The 23,650-nt window shown below is 45.2% G+C and overlaps 1 protein-coding gene across 1 annotated transcript; it reads left to right on the forward strand.

The window, feature by feature from the left end:
- Positions 1-21,914: 21,914 nt before the first annotated feature.
- LOC122049222 (trans-resveratrol di-O-methyltransferase-like) lies at positions 21,915-23,276 on the forward strand. The gene is made up of 2 exons (XM_042610638.1): positions 21,915-22,730; positions 22,815-23,276. Exons 1-2 carry the CDS (start codon positions 21,927-21,929, stop codon positions 23,130-23,132), a joined length of 1,122 nt encoding a protein of 373 aa, XP_042466572.1. The 5' UTR covers positions 21,915-21,926; the 3' UTR covers positions 23,133-23,276.
- Positions 23,277-23,650: the final 374 nt, after the last annotated feature.

Raw genomic sequence — 23,650 nt, forward strand, 5'->3', positions numbered from 1 at the left:
AGACTCTGACCCTACTTTCTCGCGCACACAATCGTCGTCATGATGAACAACCCTTTGGGAAGAGTACTTCTTAATCCTGAGGCATTTGGACGATTGATCAAATGGACAACCGAGCTCAGCGAGTTCGACATACTGTACCAGTCCCGGACGGCAATTAAGGCGCAATCCTTGGCGGATTTCGTCACTGAAGTGCAGAACCCTGAGCCCGAAGCCACTTGGAGGGTATACGTGGATGGGTCAGCCATGCGGTAGGGAAGCGACATCGGTCTTTTGCTGATTTCACCACAAGAAGAGTGGATGCATCTGTCCGTTCGGTTAGATTACCGCACAACCAACAACGAGGCGGAGTATGAGGCCCTCATAGCAGGATTACAGGTCGCTCGGCACGTAGGAGCCAGTAAGGTGTTAATTTATTCAGACTCACAGTTGGGCACTCAACAGCTCTTGGGGACCTTTGAGATCAACAACACCAGGCTGAAGCTGTACGCGGAGGCATTCGATAAGCTCAAAACCAAATTCGGCGAGGTTGTCATACAGAAGATCCCCCGAGCGGAGAATCAGGCGGCAGATGAGTTGGCGAAGCTGGGGAGTTCGATAACGCTGATCGCCACCCAGCAACCGATCGAACAGGTATCCTTAGTGGCTCACATTGATAGGATGGAGGGCCTCGCGTTCCCTAGCGACTGGATGATGACCATAGTGGAATTCTTGTGATCGGGAGCTGCTCCGTCCGATTGGGATGAGGCACAGTTGCTAAGAAGGAGAGTGGGCCGGTTCACTCTCATAGGGGACCAGCTCTACAAGAAGGCTTTCTCCCGTCCGCTGCTAAAGTGTGTCAGCTCGGAAGACGCGAAATATATACTAAAGGAGGTGCATCAAGGATCCTGCAGAGGACACTCGGGCAGCCAGTCGTTAGCAAAAAAGATCCTGCTAGCTGGATATTTCTGGCCAACCCTCCAGGAAGATGCCGCTCGGACCGTCATCACTTGCCTCTCTTGTTAAAGATATCACAGCTTCTCCCATCGGCCGACGGAGGAGATGAAAGCCTCTACAGTAGCCTGCTCGTTCGACCAGTGGGGCATGGATATTGTAGGACCCTTCCCCATGGCGACCGGACAGCGGTAGACTATTTCTCAAAGTGGGTGGAAGCCGAGCCGCTCACGAAAATAACCGAGCAAATGGTCAAGAAGTTCATCTAGCAGCACATAATATGCCAGTTCGGCATTCCACGACGACTCGTATTCGACAATGGGTGGCAATTCGTCAGACAGCAGCTCCGAGAATGGTGCGAGGGGTATGACATTCAGCAACACTTCACCTCCGTGGCTCATCCGCAGAGCAACGGGCAGGCTGAAGTCGCCAATCGGGAGATCCTGCGGATTCTTCGAGTTCGGCTTGACCACATCGGTGGCAGCTGGGTAGATGAGCTCCCAGGCGTGTTATGGGCGATTCGCATGACCCCTAAGGAGGGAACGGGGGTCACGCCTTTCCACTTGGTGTACAGAGGGGAGGCTGTCGTTCCCGTAGAGGTCGGAGTAGAATCCGATCGGGTGCAACAGTACGACGCGAGTAACGCCGGGCGGAGGCAGATGGAACTGGACATGATAGACGAGGCGCGAGCCAAAGCAACCATCCGGCTAATGACGTACTGGCAAAGAATGAAGCAGAATTACAACAGGCGAGTGATTCCCAGGGCATTCCAAGTCGGCGACTTTGTATAGAAGAAGGTGAAGCCGGTTGGAGATGTGAGCAAGATAGAGGCACCCTGGGCTGGGCCCTTCAAGGTCATCGAGAAGTTCTGATCGAGCGCATATTACCTCAAAAATGAAGATGGATGGCAGCTAGAACGACCATGGAGCGCTAAACATCTCCAGCCGTACCGAGTTGGATGAAAGGTGTGCCAATGTAATTCGTTATATGTACTTTCCATTCCTCAGCTCCCTTTGAATGTAGGAATGATATCAAAAAGAAAAGAATACGCCGAACGGCTAGGCTCCACGAAGACCGTCGAGCGACGATGTTAAACTCTAGAGTCAAACCGGCGACTATAAAAACCCCGGCTTGAAGTCCGTTGAGCGGCGACGTTAAACTCTAGAGTTGAACCGACGACTATAAACCCTCCGGCCCGAAGACCGTCGAGCAGTGACGTTAAACTCTATAGTCGAACCGGCGACTATAAAAACCCCGGCTTGAAGACCGTCGAGCGGTGACGTTAAACTCTAGAGTAGAACCGGAGACTATAAAAACCCCGGCTTGAAGACCGTCAAGCGGCGACGTTAAACTCTAGAGTCGGACCAGCGACTATAAACCCCCCGGCCCGAAGACCGTCGAGCGACGACGTTAAACTCTAGAGTCGAACCGGCGACTATAAAAACCCCGGCTTGAAGACCGTCGAGCGGCGACGTTAAATTCTAGAGTCGATCGACGACTATAAACCCCCCGACCTGAAGACCGTCGAGCGGCGACGTTAAACTCTAGAGTCGAACCGGCGACTATAAACCCCCCGGGCCGAAGACCGTCGAGCGGCGACGTTAAACTCTAGAGTCGGACCGGCGACTATAAACCCCCCAGCCTGAAGACCGTTGAGCAGCGACGTTAAACTCTAGAGTTGGACCGACGACTATAAACCCCCCAGCCTGAAGACCGTCGAGCGGCGACGTTAAACTCTAGAGTCGGACCGGCGACTATAAACCCCCCGGCCCGAAGACCGTCGAGTGGCAACGTTAAACTATAGAGTTGGAACGGCGACTATAAACCCCCCGGCCCGAAGATTGTCGAGCGGCGACGTTAAACTCTAGAGTCGGACCGGCGACTATAAACCCCCCGGCTTGAAGACCGTCGAGCGGCGACATTAAACTATAGAGTTGGACTGGCGACTATAAACCCCCTGGCCCGAAGACCGTCGAGTGGCGACGTTAAACTCTAGAGTCAGACCGGCGACTATAAACCCCTTGGCCTGAAGACTGTCCAGCGGCAACGTTAAACTCTAGAGTCGGACCGGCGACTATAAACCCCCCGGCCTGAAGACCGTCAAGCGACAACGTTAAACTCTAGAGTCGAACCGGCGACTATAAACCCCCCGGCCTGAAGACCGTCGAGCGGCGACTATAAACCCTTCTGCCCGAAAACCGTCGAGCGGTGATGTTAAACTCTAGAGTCAGACCAACGGCTATTAAAAATTCGGCTTGCAGATCGCCGATTGACAACTATAGAGTTCAGCCTCGACATCGCTTAAACTTAACAGGACTTGGCCTTGTACTCGATTGCCGGGCAACAGCTCGGAGATCAAAGGACGAAGGCTCTCACGAATTCAGTAATGATAAAGGGAACAGATAGCTCTCTCAAATACACCCAGCAATAAAACAAATAGACAAGGAAAATTCACTAAGCAAAGTAAGCCGAGCGGTGAGTACAAAAATTGAGATAGACTGAACGGCCAGTACACAGCCACAACTTCACTCTAGATAATTAAAAATCTCACCTGGAATCATGGTTAAAAGATCAGCATGATCACGGACGGGAATAGTGAAATCCTCAGGAAGCCAACCCTTGGTCTTCATATAGTCAGCCATGGTAGTGACGGCCAGCTCGAACGCATGGACGAGCCGAGCATAGGTCTTCTCTATGAATTTGTCTGAGCGGATGTAGTTCTGTTGCATGACAGTGACTCGACCAGGTTCGGCCTCCTGATACTCTTTGAAGGCAGCTCGGGAGGCCTCCAGTGCATCTTGAAAGGTCTTTAGATCACTCTGAAGAGCGACCACCTCCGCCGAACGGCCATTCTTCTCGGCAGTGGGTAGGTCGGTCAACTCATTGAGTTTCAGGTCAAGCACTCGGGCCTCGGCATTCTTCGTCTCCAGGTCGGTGATGACCTGATTCTTCCTGTTGGTGGCCAAAGTGATCTTCTTGTCGTATGTTTTGACCTGGGTCTCGAGCCGGTTCACCATAGTTTGCAAGCCTGAAGATTTTTGCCGCTTGGCCTCTAGCAGTTTGTTGGTCTTATCCATGTCAGCCTTCAGCTCGACATAAGAGGGGCCTTGAAGGGGAGCCCCACCAGAGACCTTGAGCTTTTTGAACTCCTCTTCAAGGAAAGCTAAGCGGTGGCATACCACTATACTTTCCACCCAATGCTGCAACTCGGTTAAAAGAAAAATAGTCAATACCGAACGGAGGAGAAGAAATGAAGGCTTGTGATAAAAGTTACCCCGGTGGTTTGTTGCAGATAGCTGTTGCCGAGCAGTCCAGGGGGCATCAGACCCACGCGCGCTCGGGCGTCCTCCCAGACTTTCGCGAGGGGGCTCCGGACGGTTATTAAGTGTTCAGGGCTCGTCGGCTGTTCGGCCGCCTGCATATATTCCTCTGTCGGTAGATGGAGTAAGGCCTTGATAGTCCTGCGCTGACTCGGAGTAGACTGAGCGGATGCGGAAGGGGCAAAAGATTGTCCGACCGGCTCAGAGCGAATAAGAGATCGTTTGTGTAACGCCCGCCCTTCTTACCCAACCAAAGGCGGCGCTACGTTCTTATACTGCTTACGTACATGTTTACTATAACAGCGGAAGAATAAAAAATTTAAAGAATTTAATTTATTAAGCATAATATCACATATTCTGATTTGTTCAAATGTGCATATATTGAACTTATAACTAAAAATATTAATTTGTCCGAATCGTCCTAGCCGAGCCACCACCACACACATCACTATCTGCTCCTCCTGCTGCTCCGTTGTTCATCCAGCTTTCTCTTTTATCTGCGGTACAAGGAAAGTAAGCTATGAGCACTCATGGCTCAGTAAGTTCCTTTCCTACTCACTAAAACCGAGAATCATCGTATATCAAGAATGGATCAACATATCATCGTCTCAACTAATCATAACATAACATATCATTCTATTCAAACATATCATGCGTATTTCTTATTCACATATCATTTCATAGAAGCATGAATATCATATCATAAAATAAATAAATCACAAGCATAAGACATACAAGGGCATCATATTCATATCATAATATCACATGACATTATATCATATCATCATATAATTCAAGCACATATGAATGTAGGCAATGCATCGTGAATTTGAAAACTTATACTTAATAGTACTTGAAATTAATATCATCATCATTTGGGATCCCGGTTTGTACCACATACATAATACGTAGGTCCAAGGTAGCAAGTCTTGAGCCCTACCATGCATACATACTAGGCCCGAGTCTTACTCCATCGACCTAGGGCACTCAAAGGCCCATTACTGACGAGGCCCGAGTCTTACTCCATCGACCCCGGGGCGTTTACGGAGCCCACCCTTGGTATAAACCATAAAAATAACTTATCATGCATAATTATCATATCATGTCCTTAATAATCTTTCATGCATTTATTCTTTTCATTTCTTTTCATTATGTATAGTACTTGAAATTAATATCATCATCATTTGGGATCCCGGTTTGTACCACATACATAATGCGTAGGTCCAAGGTAGCAAGTCTTGAGCCCTACCATGCATACATACTAGGCCCGAGTCTTACTCCATCGACCTAGGGCACTCAAAGGCCCATTACTGACGAGGCCCGAGTCTTACTCCATCGACCCCGGGGTGTTTACGGAGCCCACCCTTGGTACAAACCATAAAAATAACTTATCATGCATAACTATCATATCATGTCCTTAACAATCTTTCATGCATTTATTCTTTTCATTTCTTTTCATTATGTATAGCATTTTCTATGCTATCACATATCATAACATAACTTCATTTCTTTTCATTATGTATAGCATTTTCTATGCTATAACACATCATGGCATATTTCATAATATAACTTCATTATGCATATCATTTCAGTAACTAAAGCAATCATGCATTCTAACTTATTATCATATCATTTTCATACAGCATGGCATAGACATATTTAATTTTTGTTCTAGGGTTTCTAGGGCATCTATCCCTTCATGGCCGAACACATAATGATTCATTTAGGTCATACAAACATGTACACATTATCAAGTTTTCATAAGAAGTACTTTTAACCCCTTAGGTTTCATTTCCAAGGCCTCTAGGTCCTTTAAACCTTACTTGGCCGAAATTCATAGAATATAAACTTCCTTTAAGTGGCCTAAAGCATGGGAAACCTAAGTAAATTTCATAGCAAGATTTACTAAGAACATCATACACAAAGTTGGATCATAAACAAGCTAGGACTCTTGTGATCTTACATGTCATAAATCATGTAACTAATTTTCTACATTCTAATTAAACATGAGAGCATTAATCATCTTTCATAACATAATATCACAGAGGTCATTGAGCATATTAGAATTTTGTTTAAGCTTCTCTAAACCATCACCTTACCATGGCCGAAATATTAAGAGTAAGGTTCATGAGTTTCTTTCAACATACAAGCATACAACTCTTAAGAACTTTATATCATATAAGCATAGTTATTTTAATTTCAAGGTCCTCCTAACCCTAAATTCTTTCTTGGCCGAAACATGAGAGTGGGGTTCTTTTGGTTCCAATCAACTTCCAAGCAAGAAAACCGTAGGAAGGTCCCTAGCATTTCATAGAGGGAACCTTGCACTAGTTTGGTTAGACAATAATTTTCCTAACCTATTTACAATATTTTTGATTGAAATTCTAGGGTTACATACACCTCTGATCATGCATCATATATGTATAAAAACATAGGGGAAAACTTTCTTTCAAGGCATAGAAAAAGAATCCGAAAATCACATGAAAGCCTTGTACCGCAGGTGAGGGGAAGCTTACCTTCTTTGCTTAAGTTTCCTAGAGTTGAGAACTTGCTTGCTTGCTTGCTTGCGGACCTTTCTTCCTTGCTTGCTTTGCTCGGCACCAATGGAGGAAGAAGTGGCTAGGTCTTTTGGTGGAGAGGAGGAGGAAGAAGAGGAGGCTTCTTCCTCTTGTGTTGCTTGGCAACAAAAAGAAAGAAAGAAGGGGGAGAGTTGTTGCTCTCGGCAACAAGAGGAAAGAGGGAGGGAGAGTGCTCGACACAAATGGAGGAGAGTGAGTTGAGGATGAAGCCCTCCATGGCTATTTATACTAAAGTGAGGGGAGGAAAACTTGACTTGATTCATCCTCCTCATTTACTTCTCCTCTTTATGAGAAAGAATATGCTAGAGAAATGCTTCTTGAGTTTCTCTCTTTTCTTTCTCTTAATTTCTCTCCTTTCTTTCCTTTAATTATAATTCTCATCTCTCCTCTTACAATATTCACTCCTATCACACTTGGTTAACACATGCATGCATCCACAAGAGAACCAAGGATCAAATCCTTCTCCTAACATATTTTTGTACAAAATAATTCATGTATATGCATTATGCATAAATATTTCATACATGCATATATAATATCTCATATTTCTTTTGTTTACATTAATTCCTTGCATTATAAATCATGTATAGAACTTTATATTCTCAACTTTATTTTCTTTCATAAAGTTTTTAATCATCTAAATCCTTCCCATCGTAACATTCAACGTAGACTATCTACACATTCTTTTCATTACATTCGTACTCTCATTGCCCTTACTTTATCTAGGCTTTCTAGGGGTGTTACAGCTTGATTACCCATGGAGCCGGAGGGAGCGAGCTGAGAGGTTGAACATCGACGGGGTTGGAAGGCCAATCTCCTTGAGATAGGGTCCGGTTAGAAGATAGCGCTTCCACAGTCGCTGGAGCCAGTGGAGGAGGATCGTCCATCTACTCGAACACGTAGACGACTGAGGTGGCCGAGCGGGTTGGTGTGCCCATTCGGCGGCGTTTGTGTCACCAAAGGGAGTTCGCCATCAGAAGACTCGGCTTCCTCAGGCTGAGTGGCCGGTTGCGTAGTCGATGGAGTGGTCTCTCCAGCTGCATCAGTAGTGACCGTCTGAGCGGCAGACCGCATCGCCTGCCGTCTGCACCTCTTCGCTCTCGCCTTCATGAGAGCCGATTGGGGTGATGCCAAGTCTCTCTGCCTCCTGCGCTGCAGCCGGCTCTATCTCGGCGGCCTTGCGTTTCAGCATGCCGAACACCACCGATTTCATCATGGTCTCAGCTGCAAGAAAGAGAAAAGAAATCAGTTAGACTCAAAGAAAAGGAGAGAAAGTTATTTCTTACCAGGGCCGTTCGGAAGCTGCGTGCGGATCGGGCTTAAGCCGAATAGATACAGCATCCCTTCAGGCAGCAGCTTATGAATGTCCAGCTTCAGCTCGGCCAGCAGGCTAGCCACGTGTAGAAAAGCGAGCTCGGTCCTATACCTCTTCAGATCGGGGGGAGGCGACAGCGAAGTTTGCCATTGGGTTCGGAAGGGTGGCGGCTCGAGAAAACTCAAAAAGAAGAAATGATCCTTCCAATGCTTGTTGGAGGTAGGCATTTTATCAAATAAAACTAAGCCGATCCGAGCTTGAAATAAGAAGGTGCCTAGCTCGGACTGCTTGGGATAGGAAAAATAATGAAAAATCTGAGGCTTAAGGGGGATATTGTGCACTCGGAAGAGCACAACTACGCCGCACAGCAGCCTAAAGGAGTTGGGCACGAGTTGGCCGAGCGGAATGAGAAAGTATTTGCACACTTCTATGATGAATGGGTGGATGGGAAACCTAAGGCCACCTACGAATTGGTCGCGGAAGAAGGTAACAGTGCCGGCCGACAGGTCATGAGGCCGGTCGGATAAGTCGACCAAGGTGAGTTTGTGGTCAGCAGGGATGTCATATGCATTGATCAGTTTAAAGGCATCTCCCGAGTCAAACCGACTCTCCATGGCTTGATACCAAAGGCCGGGAGAGGGGGCGGACGAACTAGCCATGATCGGAAAGTGAAAACGTAGAGGCTTCGTCGGAAAGATCAACGGAAAAAACAACGAGAGAGTCGATGCCAAGGAAAGCAAGGGGAAGCAAACACGAAAACAAGAAGGGATTAGGGAGCTTACAAAAGTAGACCTAGGAGAGGGAGGGGGAAGATCGTTGGAGCACTGGAGGTCGAGGAAGCCGATGAAACACGCAGAAGCAGCAACGATGGAATAGTTTGTAACACCCACTAAGCTTTTAAGATAAATATGAGAATGATGAATTTGCCTTAGAAAAATATTAGTAGAATGTTGAACCAAAAAGAAATAAAAAGAAATAAAAATAGGGAATGGTCAAGGATTGAACCTTGAACCTCTCATGATGTAAATGATAAGATTAATGGGTAATAACCAGTTGGGATAGGAATAATATATTGATAGCAAAGGAGGGAAACTCATGATAAGGGTGAGAGTAAAAGCTAGCCAAAGGAAAACAAGAAAAGAGCAAGAGAAAGGCAACTTGCCTTCCTTCTTTTCTCTTCCTCTTCTTCTTCTTTTGCCGTGACTTAAAGGAGGGAATTAAGGGGATTCATTCCCCTTGTTTCATCATGAATGATGAGAACAAATAAATAAATAAAATAAAAAGAAAAAAATGGAAAAAAAGGGCTAAGGGAGAAGGAAAGCAAAAACCAAGTTTGCTACCTCTTCCCCCTTAACATAAAAGAGAGTATGTAAAGAGAAGATTTTATTTTCTCTCATTTCTCTCATTCTCCCCTCTCCCTCACCGAGAACCTCAGCCCCCTCTCCTCCATTTTCGGCCCCAAAACAAAGTTTCTCCTAGGATACAAAGGAGGGCTACCAAAGGAAATCAAAGGAGGAGAACAAGAAGAAGAGACCTCTTCTTCCATCACCACACTTTAGAACCACAAGCGAAAAGGATGTAAGCTTCCCCTCACCTGTGGTACAAGGGATTTTTATGTGTTTTTGGATTTTATGAGGATTTTAAAACCTAGAACAAAGTTGTGAAAAATTCGGCCAAAGGAAGGACTTGTGATCCTAGGAATGTTTAATATAAGCTTTGATTCATGATAATTTTTCTATGCTTTATAAGAAGGTTTTCTCTCATATTTTTATATATATGTGTTGTTGGATTAGGGATGTATCTAACCCTAGAGTTTCGGCCAAAAAGGTTTTGTAAGGGCTAGGGAATTTAATTGTTTACCTAACTTGCACAAAACCCTCTAAATAAATGGTTAAGGATCCATTATCGTTTTCATACTTGATGGTTACTTGGAACTAAAAGTATCCCACTCACAAGTTTCGGCCAATGAAGGGTTTAGGGTTAGGAAGACTTTGAATTTAAACTTACCATGTTTATATGATAGAATATAAAGTTTCTCAAAGAGTTGTATGCTTGTATGTTGATAGAAACTCATGAACATCACGTCTAAAGTTTCGGCCATGGTAAGGTGGATGCTTTAGAATAGCTTAAACAGATTTTTAACATGCTCAAAACTTCCATGATAATAATATATGAAAGTTGTTTGATGCTCCCATGCTTAATTAGAGTATAGGAAAATTGGTTGCATGATATATGTTAATTAAGACCACAAGGGTCATAGCTTGTTTGTGAACCAAACTTGTAAGTATAGTTTCTTTAATATTTTTGCCATGAAACTTGTTTAGATTTTCCATACTTTAGGCCACCTAAAACCTAGTTTAAAGACTTGGAAGGTTTCGGCCAAACATATGCTATGAGATAAAGAAAGGAAAAACCTAGGAAACCTAAGACACAACTTGAATGTATGCTTATAGTGCTTGACTTTTATACATGTTATGAAATGTGTTATGACTTTCCATGCTTTTATGCCATTTGAACAAATTCCATGCTTGATGAGGTTCGGCCATGTAGGGTTTAAAGACCTAGAAACCTTAAAATTTAGACCTCATGTGTTAAAGATGCTTCTTATGAAATTGAGATATCATGTTGATTGTGTTCACATGCTTATACATTTAACTATGATTCAAATGGACACTTTGAGTCTCGGCCATGAAGGGAATACATGCTTTAGAAACCCTAGAACTTACTTGAACATGCTCATGTCACTCTCCATGAAATATGAAATGTAGAAAGCTAAAATTTACATGCTATATGTTGTTAGTGACCTAAATTGATGCTAAGGGAAGTTTCGGACATGACTACTTGTATGAGGCCACTTATGAATTTATAAATGATGTTAGGGTAAGTTCACATGCTTGTATGCTTGCTTGAAACCCTAAATGGGTACTTGTAAATTTCGGCCATGACCTAATGTTAAGGGCTTAAAGGAGTTAGGAACTAACTCAATTGTGCTTACCATATTCCTTGAAATAAATGCTATAAATATGTTTAAGGTTTCCATGCTTTATGTCATTTAGAACCTTGTTTCACACTTGTTAAGGTTCGGCCAAATGAGGTTTAAGGACTTGGAGAACTTGGAGTCCAAGTAAATCTTGTTTATAATACTTCCTATGAGAATGATCTGTGGAAGAACTAGGTTCTACATGCTTGGATGTTGTTTAAAACCTAGATTGGCACCTAAGAGGGGTTCGGCCAAGATAAGAACCAAAGGGATTAGGAAGCTTAGTACCCAAGTTAATCATGTTACATTGTTTCTTATGATTGGATGAGCACATGATACACTTTTATGCTTAGACATGTATGCTTGTGAGTTATATAAAATGAGAAATTTTACAATATGTTATGAGTTCAAAAGATGCATGTTTTATGTTATGATATGTGCGTAAATTTTACATGCTTTGATGATATGATATGGGCTGAAAATATGCATGCTTATGTTATGATATGTGGTTAAATTATGCATGCTTTGATGCTATGTCAAGTGTTTAAAATATGCATGCTTTCATGATATGCTAAGTGGTTAAATTATGCATGCTTTGATGTTATATTTAGTGTTTAAAATATGCATGCTTTCATGATATGCTATGTGGTTAAATTATGCATGCTTTGATGATATGATATGAGCTGAAAATATGCATGCTTATGTTATGATATATGGTTAAATTATGCATGCTTTGATGCTATGGTTAGTGCTTAAACTATGCATGCTTTTATGATATGCTATGTGATTAAATTATGCATGCTTGATGATATGCTATATGCTTAAGATATGCATGTTTTTATGATCTATGCTTAAGTGATGCATATTGTTATGATATGATGTATGCCTAAGTGATGCATATTGTTATGATATGATGTATGCCTAAGTGATGCATATTTTTATGGTATGATGTATGCCTAAGTGATGCATACCTTTATGACATGATGTATGCCTAAGTGATGCATACCTTTATGATATGATGTATGCCTAAGTGATGCATACTTTTATGACATGATGTATGCCTAAGTGATGCATATTTTTATGATATGAAGTGTGCCTAAGTGATGCATGCTTTTATGATGTATGATATGTATAAGTATGACATGTACTTTACTTTATATGGCTTGTACCAAGGGTGGGCTCCATAAGCGCCCCGGGGTCGATAGAATAAGACTCGGTCCTCGTTAGGGATGGACTCCTAAGTGCCCCTAGGTCGATGGAGTAAGACTCGGGCCTAGTATGTTTGCCTTGTAGGGTTCAAGACTTGCTACCTTGGACCTACATAGGTTGCACGCAATATGTAAGTGGTACATAGCCGGGATCCCCTTTAAGTTGAGATTATGTTCAAGTATATATGTAAGAAGAAATGGTTTTAAAGGTCATGAGACATACACATGTTTTTCGGATACATGTTTTTCAAAATCATATGCATAGACCTTATGATGATTTATATGCCATGGTTAGATATGATTATGTTATGTTCCATGATATGTTCATGTGTATGATATGCCATGACTCCTTATGATGATTTATATGCCATGGTTAGATATGATTATGTTATGTTCCATGATATGTTCATGTGTATGATATGCCATGACTCCTTATGATGATATGCCATGGTTAGATAAGATTATGTTATGCTTCATGCTATGCTTACGCTATGATATGCCATGACTAGTTATGTTTTCTTCATGTTGCATGATATGCTTAAAAGAGTATGTTACATTATGTCATGATTAATTGAAATGATGCCATGTGGAGACATTCTTTGATTATGCTATGATTTTCGGTTTTAGTGAGTAGGAAAGGAACTTACTGAGCCATGAGTGCTCACAGCTTACTGTCCTTGTACCACAGATAAAGGAAAAAGCTGGATGAGCTAGAGGAGCAGCAGGAGAGGCAAGAAGATGTGTGTGGCGGTGGCTAGGCAACCAAATAAGAACCCGCTTTAAAACTTTTAAAGAACTACGCTTTGGTATCATGGATTGTAGTACTATATGTGTGACTTGATGTTGTGTTTCTACTAAGTTTGATATCATGTTATTGAGGCCATGAGAGTGTAGTTCGGTTTTGATGAAAAGAAAAACAAAAGAAAAGTTTTTATTAAACCAAGAAAATTATTTTAAGTCTTCCGCTGTTATTTGTACATAGAGTATCATAGCCCCGTCCCTTAGTGTTAGCAGGGAGGGCGGGCGTTACATAGTTGTCGGCGCTTGTGCTTTATAAACATATGGCTCGACCAACCTTAGCCGTCCGATCTAGGTCATCGGGATCGAAGTCGACATCCGACCGTCGAATTCAAACCGTTGCCTGTCCCATCGGAGCTGACGCCCTCGCCGAACGATGACGGCGGTGGCGCCACGTGGCAGTAGGTTAAAGGGCGGCATTTAATGAACGACATTACACAGGTGTGGGCGCGTGCTCGGCCTTAATAGCAGGGATTTGCACGAATTCCGAGGAGATCCTGAAGACGTCATCATTAATCGCCCTCGGGTCGACAAGGTAATCAGCGGCAAGCAAAACTTTCTAAGGCCCAGCAGGTAGGCTGCCGAGCGGTTGCCTGGCACCATCACAGTGCCCGAACAGAGAAGCACCCACCTCAGTGGTCGAGCGGCCGTTACACTGCTAGACTAGTAGTCCAGTCAGTCAGACTTTTAGCCTCTTTCAACTAGACTTGAGGGGGAGGCACGTGATCCGATGATGAAGGAGGGGGTCCGGCCGTACAGTGGTCAACGACACGTGGAAGTCAAAGTCAAGATGGGCAGATCAATATTTTGGCCGAACGGGGAGGTCACCTCGCCGATCGGCTTTAATAGCGCCCGGGCTGGCGCGAAGACAACTCGATCACAGGTCGGGTTTCCAATGCTCAGGGGGTTTCGTATAAAAGAGGCGATGCGCCGATCGGCGAGTCCGCTCGGCCGAGCTACTGAACGACTAAGGTTGCACGCCTGTCCGAGTATGCGACCGAGCAGCTTACCCGCTCGACCTAGTAACAGACGCGAGAGAAGAGGACAAAATAGACAGCTGGCGATATCCTTCTTGAGACATGCACCGCCGACAGACAGCATGGTCGGCGACCAGACCGGACAGAAGATCGTACGATGAAAGTTTCCACTGTCATGTCGGAAATATGCTCGGACGGTTGCGGTATGGCGTCAGACACACTTTTCTGACACATCCATTTTGAGGTATGCTTTGAGGAGCGTGCACGCATCGGGAAACATCCACGCGCCCCCCGGGATCCTATATAAGGACCCCCAGACTTCGACGGAGGTATGCATGATTATCTATTGTAGCTCTTTGCCTCATTATTCTACTTCAATTTCTTCTCGCCTGACTTGAGCGTCGGAGGGCCGTCACCGGGATCCCCTCCCCGGCTCAATTTTGTTGCAGGTTCATCGGAGTCTGCGTCAGCCCAGAGTCTACACAGAATCAGCAGAGAGCGCCACGTCCCCAGCGTCCGTCTACTCGACTCTCGGACAGGATCAACCACTAAACATGTTTCAACCACTAGAGAATAAGATATACCTTTATTGTTCTCCTTTCTGCGAGGACAACCCACTTTCCAATGTCCAGACTGCTTACATGTGAAGCACTTGCCCTTCGACTTCTTCACACCTACATGCGACCCAGTCCCTAAAGATTGATTCACTTTCTTTGCTGAACTAACTTGTTTCTTTTTCTTCTTTCTGCCTTTCAGTTTAGAAGCAGAAACATTTTCAACAATGTGAATTTGAGAACTTTGACGAAATAGCCCTTCTGCTGCTTGAAGTTCTATCAGAAGTTTCGCTAACGAATAAACCCTTTTGTTCATGTTGTAGTTCAGGTGGAACTGCTTAAAACTTTTAGGCAGCGTTTGGATAATGATATCGACCTGAGTTTTCCCATCAATTTCTGCTCCAAGGACTTCCATCTCATTCAAAAGAGCCATCATTTTGAGGATATGATCCCTTACGGGTGCCCCCTCAGTCATGGTGGTCGTCATCAAGTTTCTAATAGCCTCCTTCCTAGCAGCCCGATTCTGGTGTCTGAAGAGTTCCTTGAGATTGCACATCATGTCATAAGCGGTAGGCATGACCTGATGTTGATGTTGCAACACATTTGACATAGAAGCCAAAATGTAACACCGCGCCATCTCATCTGCCCTGACCCATTTCTTATGATACTCAATCTCCTCTTCACTAGAATCACTATTAGGCATGCTTGGATAGATCTCAAAAAGTACGAACTTGTAACCTTCAACTGTTAAGATATTGTCCAAGTTTCGTTTCCAATCAATGTAATTGGGACCAGTAAGTTTGTTTTCTTTCAATATAACAACAAGAGGATTGAAAGTCATTTGAAATCCTAAGAATCACAAAATATTTGGTCAAAACTTTAGAATTTAAAATAATATTGATTCCTCAAACAATGTCATTTAAATTCACCAACACCTCAAAACACCATGAATTTTGTATGCCACGATAGTGTAGACGTATACAAATTCAAACATTTGTAAGAGGGAGTTTTATCCATTACTTTTATTATCTTGTCAACCTTACTTTATGACAAATAAAATTAATAGTTGATTTTTCTTCAGTCACATAAATAATAGCAATGACTCCGATGGTGAGGATACTATTAAATGCACCTAAGTGTATACCATTACTTGATACATAGTCCATTAAATAGGATTGTGCCCCTTCAGATGGAGAATATTACACAAACCTAAATAATTTTCTATAATCATCCATAAAGGGAGTTTGATCTAGTGATCCACAAACAAACTCATCCGATGTGGAGGAAGACACTCAAAGTCAATGCGTAAGTTTGAATGCATCACTTACAAACTAGTAATGTTGATCGTGGAATTTAAATAATTCTTCTCTCACTCAGTTATTTAAAACGAGAAATTTTAACATGCACACACACACAACACATATAAACAGCATAAAAGACAATAAATATGGAAAATAATTTTCCAATTATTATGACCTTATCCATAGCTGTCCTCCGTGTGCCACCAACCCTAGCCGCCGCCAACGGGTCATGTCGTCGCGTCTATCTTGCTTCCTTTTCCACTGCGCCTCTGGTCCTCAAATAGCACCACGCCTCGCAAGGATACGATTCGCGATAAAAATAAAATTTTACATTAATCGATTATATATTCCACAAGAGAATGTACAACTAATCTAGATCGAATAGAATGTAAAATCCTAAAACTAATACAGCTCATGCTGTATTTAATAATTACAATCATGCACACACATAAAATATCCTCGACATGCCCGAGGATACAAATCACACACAAACATAATAGGGCCATAATAGTTGGAACTAAGATGTCTACAACCACAGAGTTAATCGATTTGGTCATCCTACTATTATCCTGCCTAAATTTATGTATGAAAAGTGCATAATTTTACTGAAACCAAACACACAGAGGTAGAAAACTAGCTTCTATTTATAATTTATAAGGAATTGATAACATGATCTTTTGTGTGACACCACACACCATGTTATCTACAATATAAATTAAATGGACAACTGCATTTAACTAAATGCATACATTTGACCAATGTGATTCTCATTTCAAAATAAATGTTTATATAAAAAGCTAGGCTTTTAGTATACATTCTAACAGTTCCAGGTCGAGGACCTCGTATGGAAGAAAGTGAAGCCGGTCGACGATGTCTCCAAACTGGAGGCTCCCTGGGCCGGACTCTTCAAGGTCGTGGAAAAGCTCCGATCAGGCGCCTACTACTTAGAGGATGAGGACGGACGACGATTAGAATGTTCATGGAGTGCGAACCATCTCCAGCCATACCGAGCTGGATGAAAGGTGCGCTGATGTAGTTAATGTCATGTATTTTCCATTTTCTTGTGCCCTTCGACTGCAGGATTGAAATCAAAAGCGAAAGGTTTACAAAATTATCGCCGAACGGTGAGTCTTTATCAAACCGTTGAGCGGCGATGTTAAACCCAGGTCTCCACCGACGGTTGAGCGGCGACCTTAAACTCCTGCCTTAGAAGACCGTCGAGCGGCTCCGTTAAACCCAGGTCTCCACTGACGGTCGAGCGGCGACCTTAAACTCCTGCCTTAGAAGACCGTCGAGCGGCGACGTTAAACCCAGGTCTCTACCGACGGTCGAGCGACGACCTTAAACTCCCGCCTTAGAAGACCGTCGAGCGACGACGTTAAACTCAAGTCCCCACCGACGGTTGAGCGGCGACCTTAAACCCGAGGCTTCATCAAGCCGTCGAGCGGCAACGTTAAACCCCAGAGTCGATCGACAACTATAAACCCTAGAGGTATGACCCTAATGAGTTCAATAATGGATATGTATCGCCCGTCCGGGATTGAAAGGCCAAAAGCTTAATAAGAAGGCAAGTAAATGTGTGAAGAACCGCCAAACAACTTCATTGAAAATCCCTCCTTACTTGAGTTACAAAAGCCCTCCTCACTCGATGTAATCAAAAGCTTCGTCAAGAATAGAGTTTAGGAGCTGGACGCGGTCGGCAGCGTTAGCAGGCAAGGCTTCAGGGAGATGGCCATTCGCCTTCAGCTGGATGATCGTCGCGTCGATGGCCAGTTCAAATGATCGGACGATCCGTGTGGATGCCTTCAAGAGGAACTGGTTCGAGCGGAGGTATCCCTGCTTCATGGCCGCGAAGCGGCTCGGCTCGACGTCCTGGTAAGTCTTCAGGACCGCGCGGGAGGTCTCCAGAGAATCCTCAAGGGCCTTCACTTGCCCTTGAAGATCGGTCTCCCGAGCTGAACGGCTCTCCAGCTCGGCATCCAAAAGGTTCTCCACCTTCTTGAGCTCCTCGGCTAAGTTCCGAGCTTCTTGGTTCTTCAGATCCAGGTCAGCTATAGCTCGATTTTTTCTGGTGGTGGCCTGCTCGATCTTCTGGTCATAGGATTTCACTTGGGTCTCGAGCCGACCCATCATGATCACCGGGTCAGAGGAGGTCTTCTGCTCGGCCTCCAGAAGCTTCTTGGTCTTGGCCAGATCGGCTTGCAGCTTGGCAATCGAAGGCCCTTGGGAGGAAGAAGCTCCACTAGAAATATTGAGCTTCTTAAGCTCCTCCTCCACCAGCGCCAGACGGTTGCACACCGCCACACTCTCCACCCAGTACTGCACCCGAACGGAAGAATGTTAGTGTCGAACAAAGGTAAATCATGAATAAATAAAAAACTTACGCCGGTGGCCATTTGCATGTGGTTGTTGCCAAGCAGCCCAGGAGGCATCGTCGCAGCACGCCCTCTGGCCTCCTCCCAAACCTTGGCGAGTGGCCAGCGGATCAGAATCTGATGCTTTGGAATCTTAGGCTGGTCAACCGCTGCTAAGAACTCTTCTGTCGGAAGGTGGAGGATTGTCGTCACGGATCGACGACTGCTCGGGGCAGATTGAACGGACGCCGAAGGACCGGAGGACGGGCTGGCCGAAGTAGGGAGGATCCGGATCGTAGAATCCTCCGCCGAACTGGAGGAAGAGACGCTAGCGGCTGAGCCACAATTGGGTCCGACGGCAGATCGGACAATGAGGGGGGTCCGATCAGAAGAAACAGCTTCCACGGTCTCGGTAGCAGTTGGAGGGGAGATGCCTTCTTGCTCGGTGGAGCGCACCATCGAAGCTACAAAGTGGGAAGGGGTGGTCATGTGGCGTCTCTTGCGCTTGGTTAAGGGAACATCGCCAGAAGACCCCGACCCTTCTTCCCGAGCAGCAGGCTGGGACTCAGAAGGAAGCGGATCCCCGGCTGGTTTTGTGTGGGGAGTTTGACCGGTGGCACCCTCTCCTTCAGTTTGCGCTGTCTCGCTCTCACCCTCGTGAGAGCCAACCAGAGTCAGACCGAGGCTCACCATCTCTTTTGTCGCTGCCGCCTCGATCTCAGCCTGCTTGACCTTCATAATTCCAGCGGCTAAGGAGCGCATCATGATGTCGGCTGCAAAAGAAAGAAAGAATCAGTTAGACTCAAAAGAAGAAAGAATAGAAAATTTCATATCTAGGCTGCTCGGGAGTTTCGTTCGGATCAGACTTAGCCCGAACGTATACATCACCCCCTCCGGCAGCAGCTTATTGATGTTCAATTTCTGGCCAACCAGCAGGTTGGCCGTGTGGAGATAGTTCGGTCGGCTCCTATACTTCGACAGCTCCGGTTGAGGCGGGAGCCCGACCTGCCACTTGGTACGGAAGCTCGGCCGCTCAGGGAGACGCATATAGAAAAAGTAATCTTTCTAATGTTTATTGGAAGATGACATTTTGTCGAAGAAGACCAAGCCGACCTGAGACTGGAAGAGATAGGTGCCCAACTCAGACTGCTTGGGGTAATAGAAGTAATGGAATACCTAAGGTGTGATGGGAATACCATGCACCTTGAACAGTACAACCACACCACACAGGAGGCGAAAAGAATTAGGGACGAGCTGCGCCAAAGAGATACAAAAATAATTGTAGACTTCGGTTATGAAAGGATGGATTGAGAAGCGTAGACCGACCATGAATTGGCCGCGGAAAAAATAGACAGTGCCGATCGACAGGTCATTGGGCCAATCAGACGGGGAGGCTAAGACTATTTCGTGGTCAGGAATGTCAAAGGCGTTGATGAGGCTCGCAGCGTCGCCCGCATCGAATCGAGTCTCCATGGTGTTGTATCAGAGATCGGGAGCGGGGTTGGACGGTTGCGAAGAACTAGCCATCGTCGGAAAACAAGACAGCAAGGAAATGGGCGGCAAAGCAGACGGAAATGCACTAAAATAGAAGTGGAAAAACATGAATGAAAAGAACTGAGCAGTTACAAGGGTGGCGAAAGATCGAAAAGCTTACAAAGAAAGAGTGCTGAAAATACTGAGGGTCGCCGGAGCACTAAACGAACAGAATCACCAGAGCACTGGATGAGCAGAATCGTTGGAGTGCACGAAGGAGAGCAGCGATGGAATAGAAGCCAACACTACGACTTTATAAGGAGTGGGCTCCACCGACCGGAGTCGTCTGATCTAGGGCACAAGAACCAAAGCATAAATCCAACCGTTGAATTCGAACCGTCAAATGTCACATCAGCTCTGGCGCTTCGATCGTGCGGTGATGACGGCAGCGCCACGTGGTGCTTGCTTACGGGGAGGCATTTAATGAGCGCTATTATTAGGCATGGGCGCATGCTCAGACCTTAATGGCAGGATTTGCACAAATTTCGAGGAGATTTGGGTGACGTCAACATTGACCGCACGGGTCGCGCCCATCCAAAGACATTGAAGGAGAAATTTCCCAAGTGTGCCGAGCGGCCTAAGAGATCAGCCCTACGTGGGCCGATCGGGATGCAACCAGTCCTTGGCCGATCGGCCAATCGGTCACCAGACTACTTATCCAGTCAGTCGGACTCACAACCTCCTTCGACTAGGCTTGAGAGGGAGGCATGTGATCCGATGGTAAGGGTGGGGCCCGCCTTGTAGAAGGTCATCGCCACGTGGAGGGTCATAATCAAAGTGGTCAACGTCTTGGGCACTCCTCCGATCAGGCGAACCACCTTCCCGATCGGCATGAAGAGTAGCCGATCCGACACTTTGACAGCTCAGCCAAATACCGAGCTTCCGATGCTCAAAAAACCCAAGCATGGAAGGACGAGGGCTGAGTGACTATCTCGCTCGGTTAAACGGTGGGCGCATCCCCGACCAAGCAGGCAAGGCTCCCTCGCTCGACAGGACAGAGCCGAACAGCAGACCATTGGGCGAGCGGATGCTTGGCCCGACCACGATATCGCCCGGACAACGGACTGGTCGAGCGACTCTCCCGCTCGGCCCAATACCAGACAAAAGGAGTAGTTGGGGCCTTGGGAAGCATGCACGCGTCTCTCGGGAGCCCTATATAAGGACCCTCGGACTTCGACGGAGGCAGGCTCACTCTTACTGTAGCTACAGTTACGTTGTTGCTTTTTTCTCTTCTCCACTTCATTTGCTTGCCGTCGGTGATTGACTTGAGCATCGGAGGGTCATCCCCGAGGAACCCTTCCCCGGTTCGGCACTAACGACTTGTGGTTGCAGGCTTAGCTCATCGGAGGCCCACGTCATCTTCAATCTGCATCCAATCAACGCGAGCGCTATCTCTCCAACACCCATCGACTCGACTCTCGGATAGGATCATATGTATTTAAAAGGTGATTCCCTTCAGTTCCCATGCAAATCGTTTTCGGTCGATACTATAGCTCCTGAGTGCAAATCGTTTTCGGTTCATACTTAGTATAGTTCCTGCGTGCAAATCGTTTATGTTTATGCAAATCGTTTTCACCTCCTCATACTTCCAGCTTATTTCTTTAAGAAATAGGTGCCCATTTTGTTGAAATTTTATCCGTAGGGATAACCAAACAATACAACATGATTTTTCATCTTTTGTCCTTGTTGAAAAGGAATAATTATTTGTATGACGTTTATTTTACAGAATCATACTCGGCAATTTCAATTGCCTGTTCTTTCCCTTAAATCGTTTTCGGTTCATACTTAGTATAGTTCCTGCGTGCAAATCAATTATGTTTATGGACATAAGTTGAATACCTGCGTGCAAATCGTTCATGTTTATGCGCACGTGTTTATTCAAATCGTTTTCACCTCCTCATAACTTGTGACTGCTTTACCTGCGTGCAAATCGTTTATGTTTATATAAACACTTTAATTGCCTGTTAATTTAATTTTCAATTTGATGGTTTAATCTTCTAAAGGCGTTTGAGTATTATTTATACATCACGAAGCATGATTGCAATAATCCAAAAATTTACAGATCCATAGTTGAGAAATGGAATCCATGAATAAGAATGGTATTCCAGGGGATCATGAAGTTGCCAAGGCTGAGCTAATGCGAGGCCACGGCCACCTCTGGAACATCATCTTCAACTACGTCAACTCCATGGCCCTCAAGTGCGCCGCAGAGCTCGGCATCGCCGACGTAATCTACCGCCATGGCCAGCCTCTTCCTCTCTCTGTTCTGCTCACCGAGCTCTCTATTCTCCCCTCAAGAACCGACTCCTTCCGCCGCCTCATGCGCCTGCTCGTACACTCCGGCCTCTTCACGAGCTCGACCGCCGGAGACGAGGAAGAAGAGGCCTACGCCCTCACACCCATCTCTGCCTCCTTTCTCGTGACCAGCAAAGCAGAGAACATGTCCCCGCTCGTGTTCGCCGTGCTCGACCCGGTCATGGTCGACCCCTGGCACTGCTTGAGCAGGTGGTTCACCGCTGCCGACGAACCCCCTGCCGCCTTTGACCTATTCCACGGGAAGTCATTGTTCGAGTTGACCGGAAACAACCCCGAGTTCAACGTAAATTTCAACCGGGGCTTGGCCGCCGATTCCAGCTTCGTGGCGAAATTGATCCTCGAACAGTGCGGCGGCGACGTCTTCCGAGGCTTGCAATCGCTGGTGGACGTTGGAGGAGGGAGCGGCGTGCTCGCCACCGCCATCGCCGACGCCTTCCCGCAGACCAAGTGCGCCGTGTTCGATCTCCCGCACGTGGTGGCTTTGCTGCAGGGAAAACCAACGGTGGCCGCCATCGCCGGCGACATGTTCGAGTTTGTCCCCCCTGCAGACGCAGTGATTCTCAAGGCATGCAATATCATTAATCTTCTTCTTCTTCCATTTAATTTTCTTATAATTAATAATCAATCATCGATCTGCTATATAATGCAGTGGGTATTGCATGACTGGAACGACGAAGACTGCGTGAGGATACTGCGAAATTGCAAGAAGGCGATTCCTCCAAAGGAGAAAGGAGGGAAGGTGATAATTATTGAAATGGTGATGAAATTGGAGAATGAGGAGGATGGAAGTATTCATGATGAAACCGCAGAGACGCAGCTTCTGTTTGATGTGTACATAATGACGCCTGTGCCAGGAAAGCAGAGGAGTGAAGCAGAATGGAAGAGTATTTTTATAGCTGCTGGTTTCTCAAGCTACACCATCACACCAATCTTGGGATTGCGTTCTCTCATCCAGCTCTTCTATTGATTATATTGTTAATTAAGATTACTATATGTATAATTAGTAGTGTGGTGAGATTTAAGGACATAGCATGAAGAAGCTAGCTACATCATGTATGCGTGCCAAATTCATGTGTACCTATTACTGCATGTGTGCCTTCCTATATACGTATTTACATGTGTTCCTCCCTTTACTCATTACGCATTAATACCAATCGCTCCAGATTAAAATAACTCATCCTCTAATTTAGAATAATTTCAGATGATAACTCAAGAGGAAGATTATCTAACACCAAATCCACAAAATTTACTAAATCATTTAAAGAAGGAACAATCGCATATCATGCTGTAAAACCATTTAATTTGGTCCTCTACGTACTGTGAGCAAGGCCGATCTACCTAAGGACCTGAGGGGGCCATGACCCCTAAATTTTTTAATAACATTATTTTTATATAAAAAATTCTTTTATTTATTCGTATATATACTATTTGACCCCTCATGAAAAGGATATATATAGTTGGTCTAACGTTAAGGTTTGATTTTTT

Source organism: Zingiber officinale, chromosome 2B (assembly GCF_018446385.1).
Source record: "Zingiber officinale cultivar Zhangliang chromosome 2B, Zo_v1.1, whole genome shotgun sequence".
Classification (NCBI taxonomy): Eukaryota; Viridiplantae; Streptophyta; class Magnoliopsida; order Zingiberales; family Zingiberaceae; genus Zingiber; species Zingiber officinale.

Excerpts from the sequence above, each read along its gene's own strand:
- LOC122049222 (XM_042610638.1), top strand. The coding sequence starts at position 21,927 with ATGGAATCCATGAATAAGAATGGTATTCCAGGGGATCATGAAGTTGCC. Across the intron at positions 22,731-22,814 it reads CAGACGCAGTGATTCTCAAG|TGGGTATTGCATGACTGGAA; the intron begins GCATGCAATATC and ends TATATAATGCAG.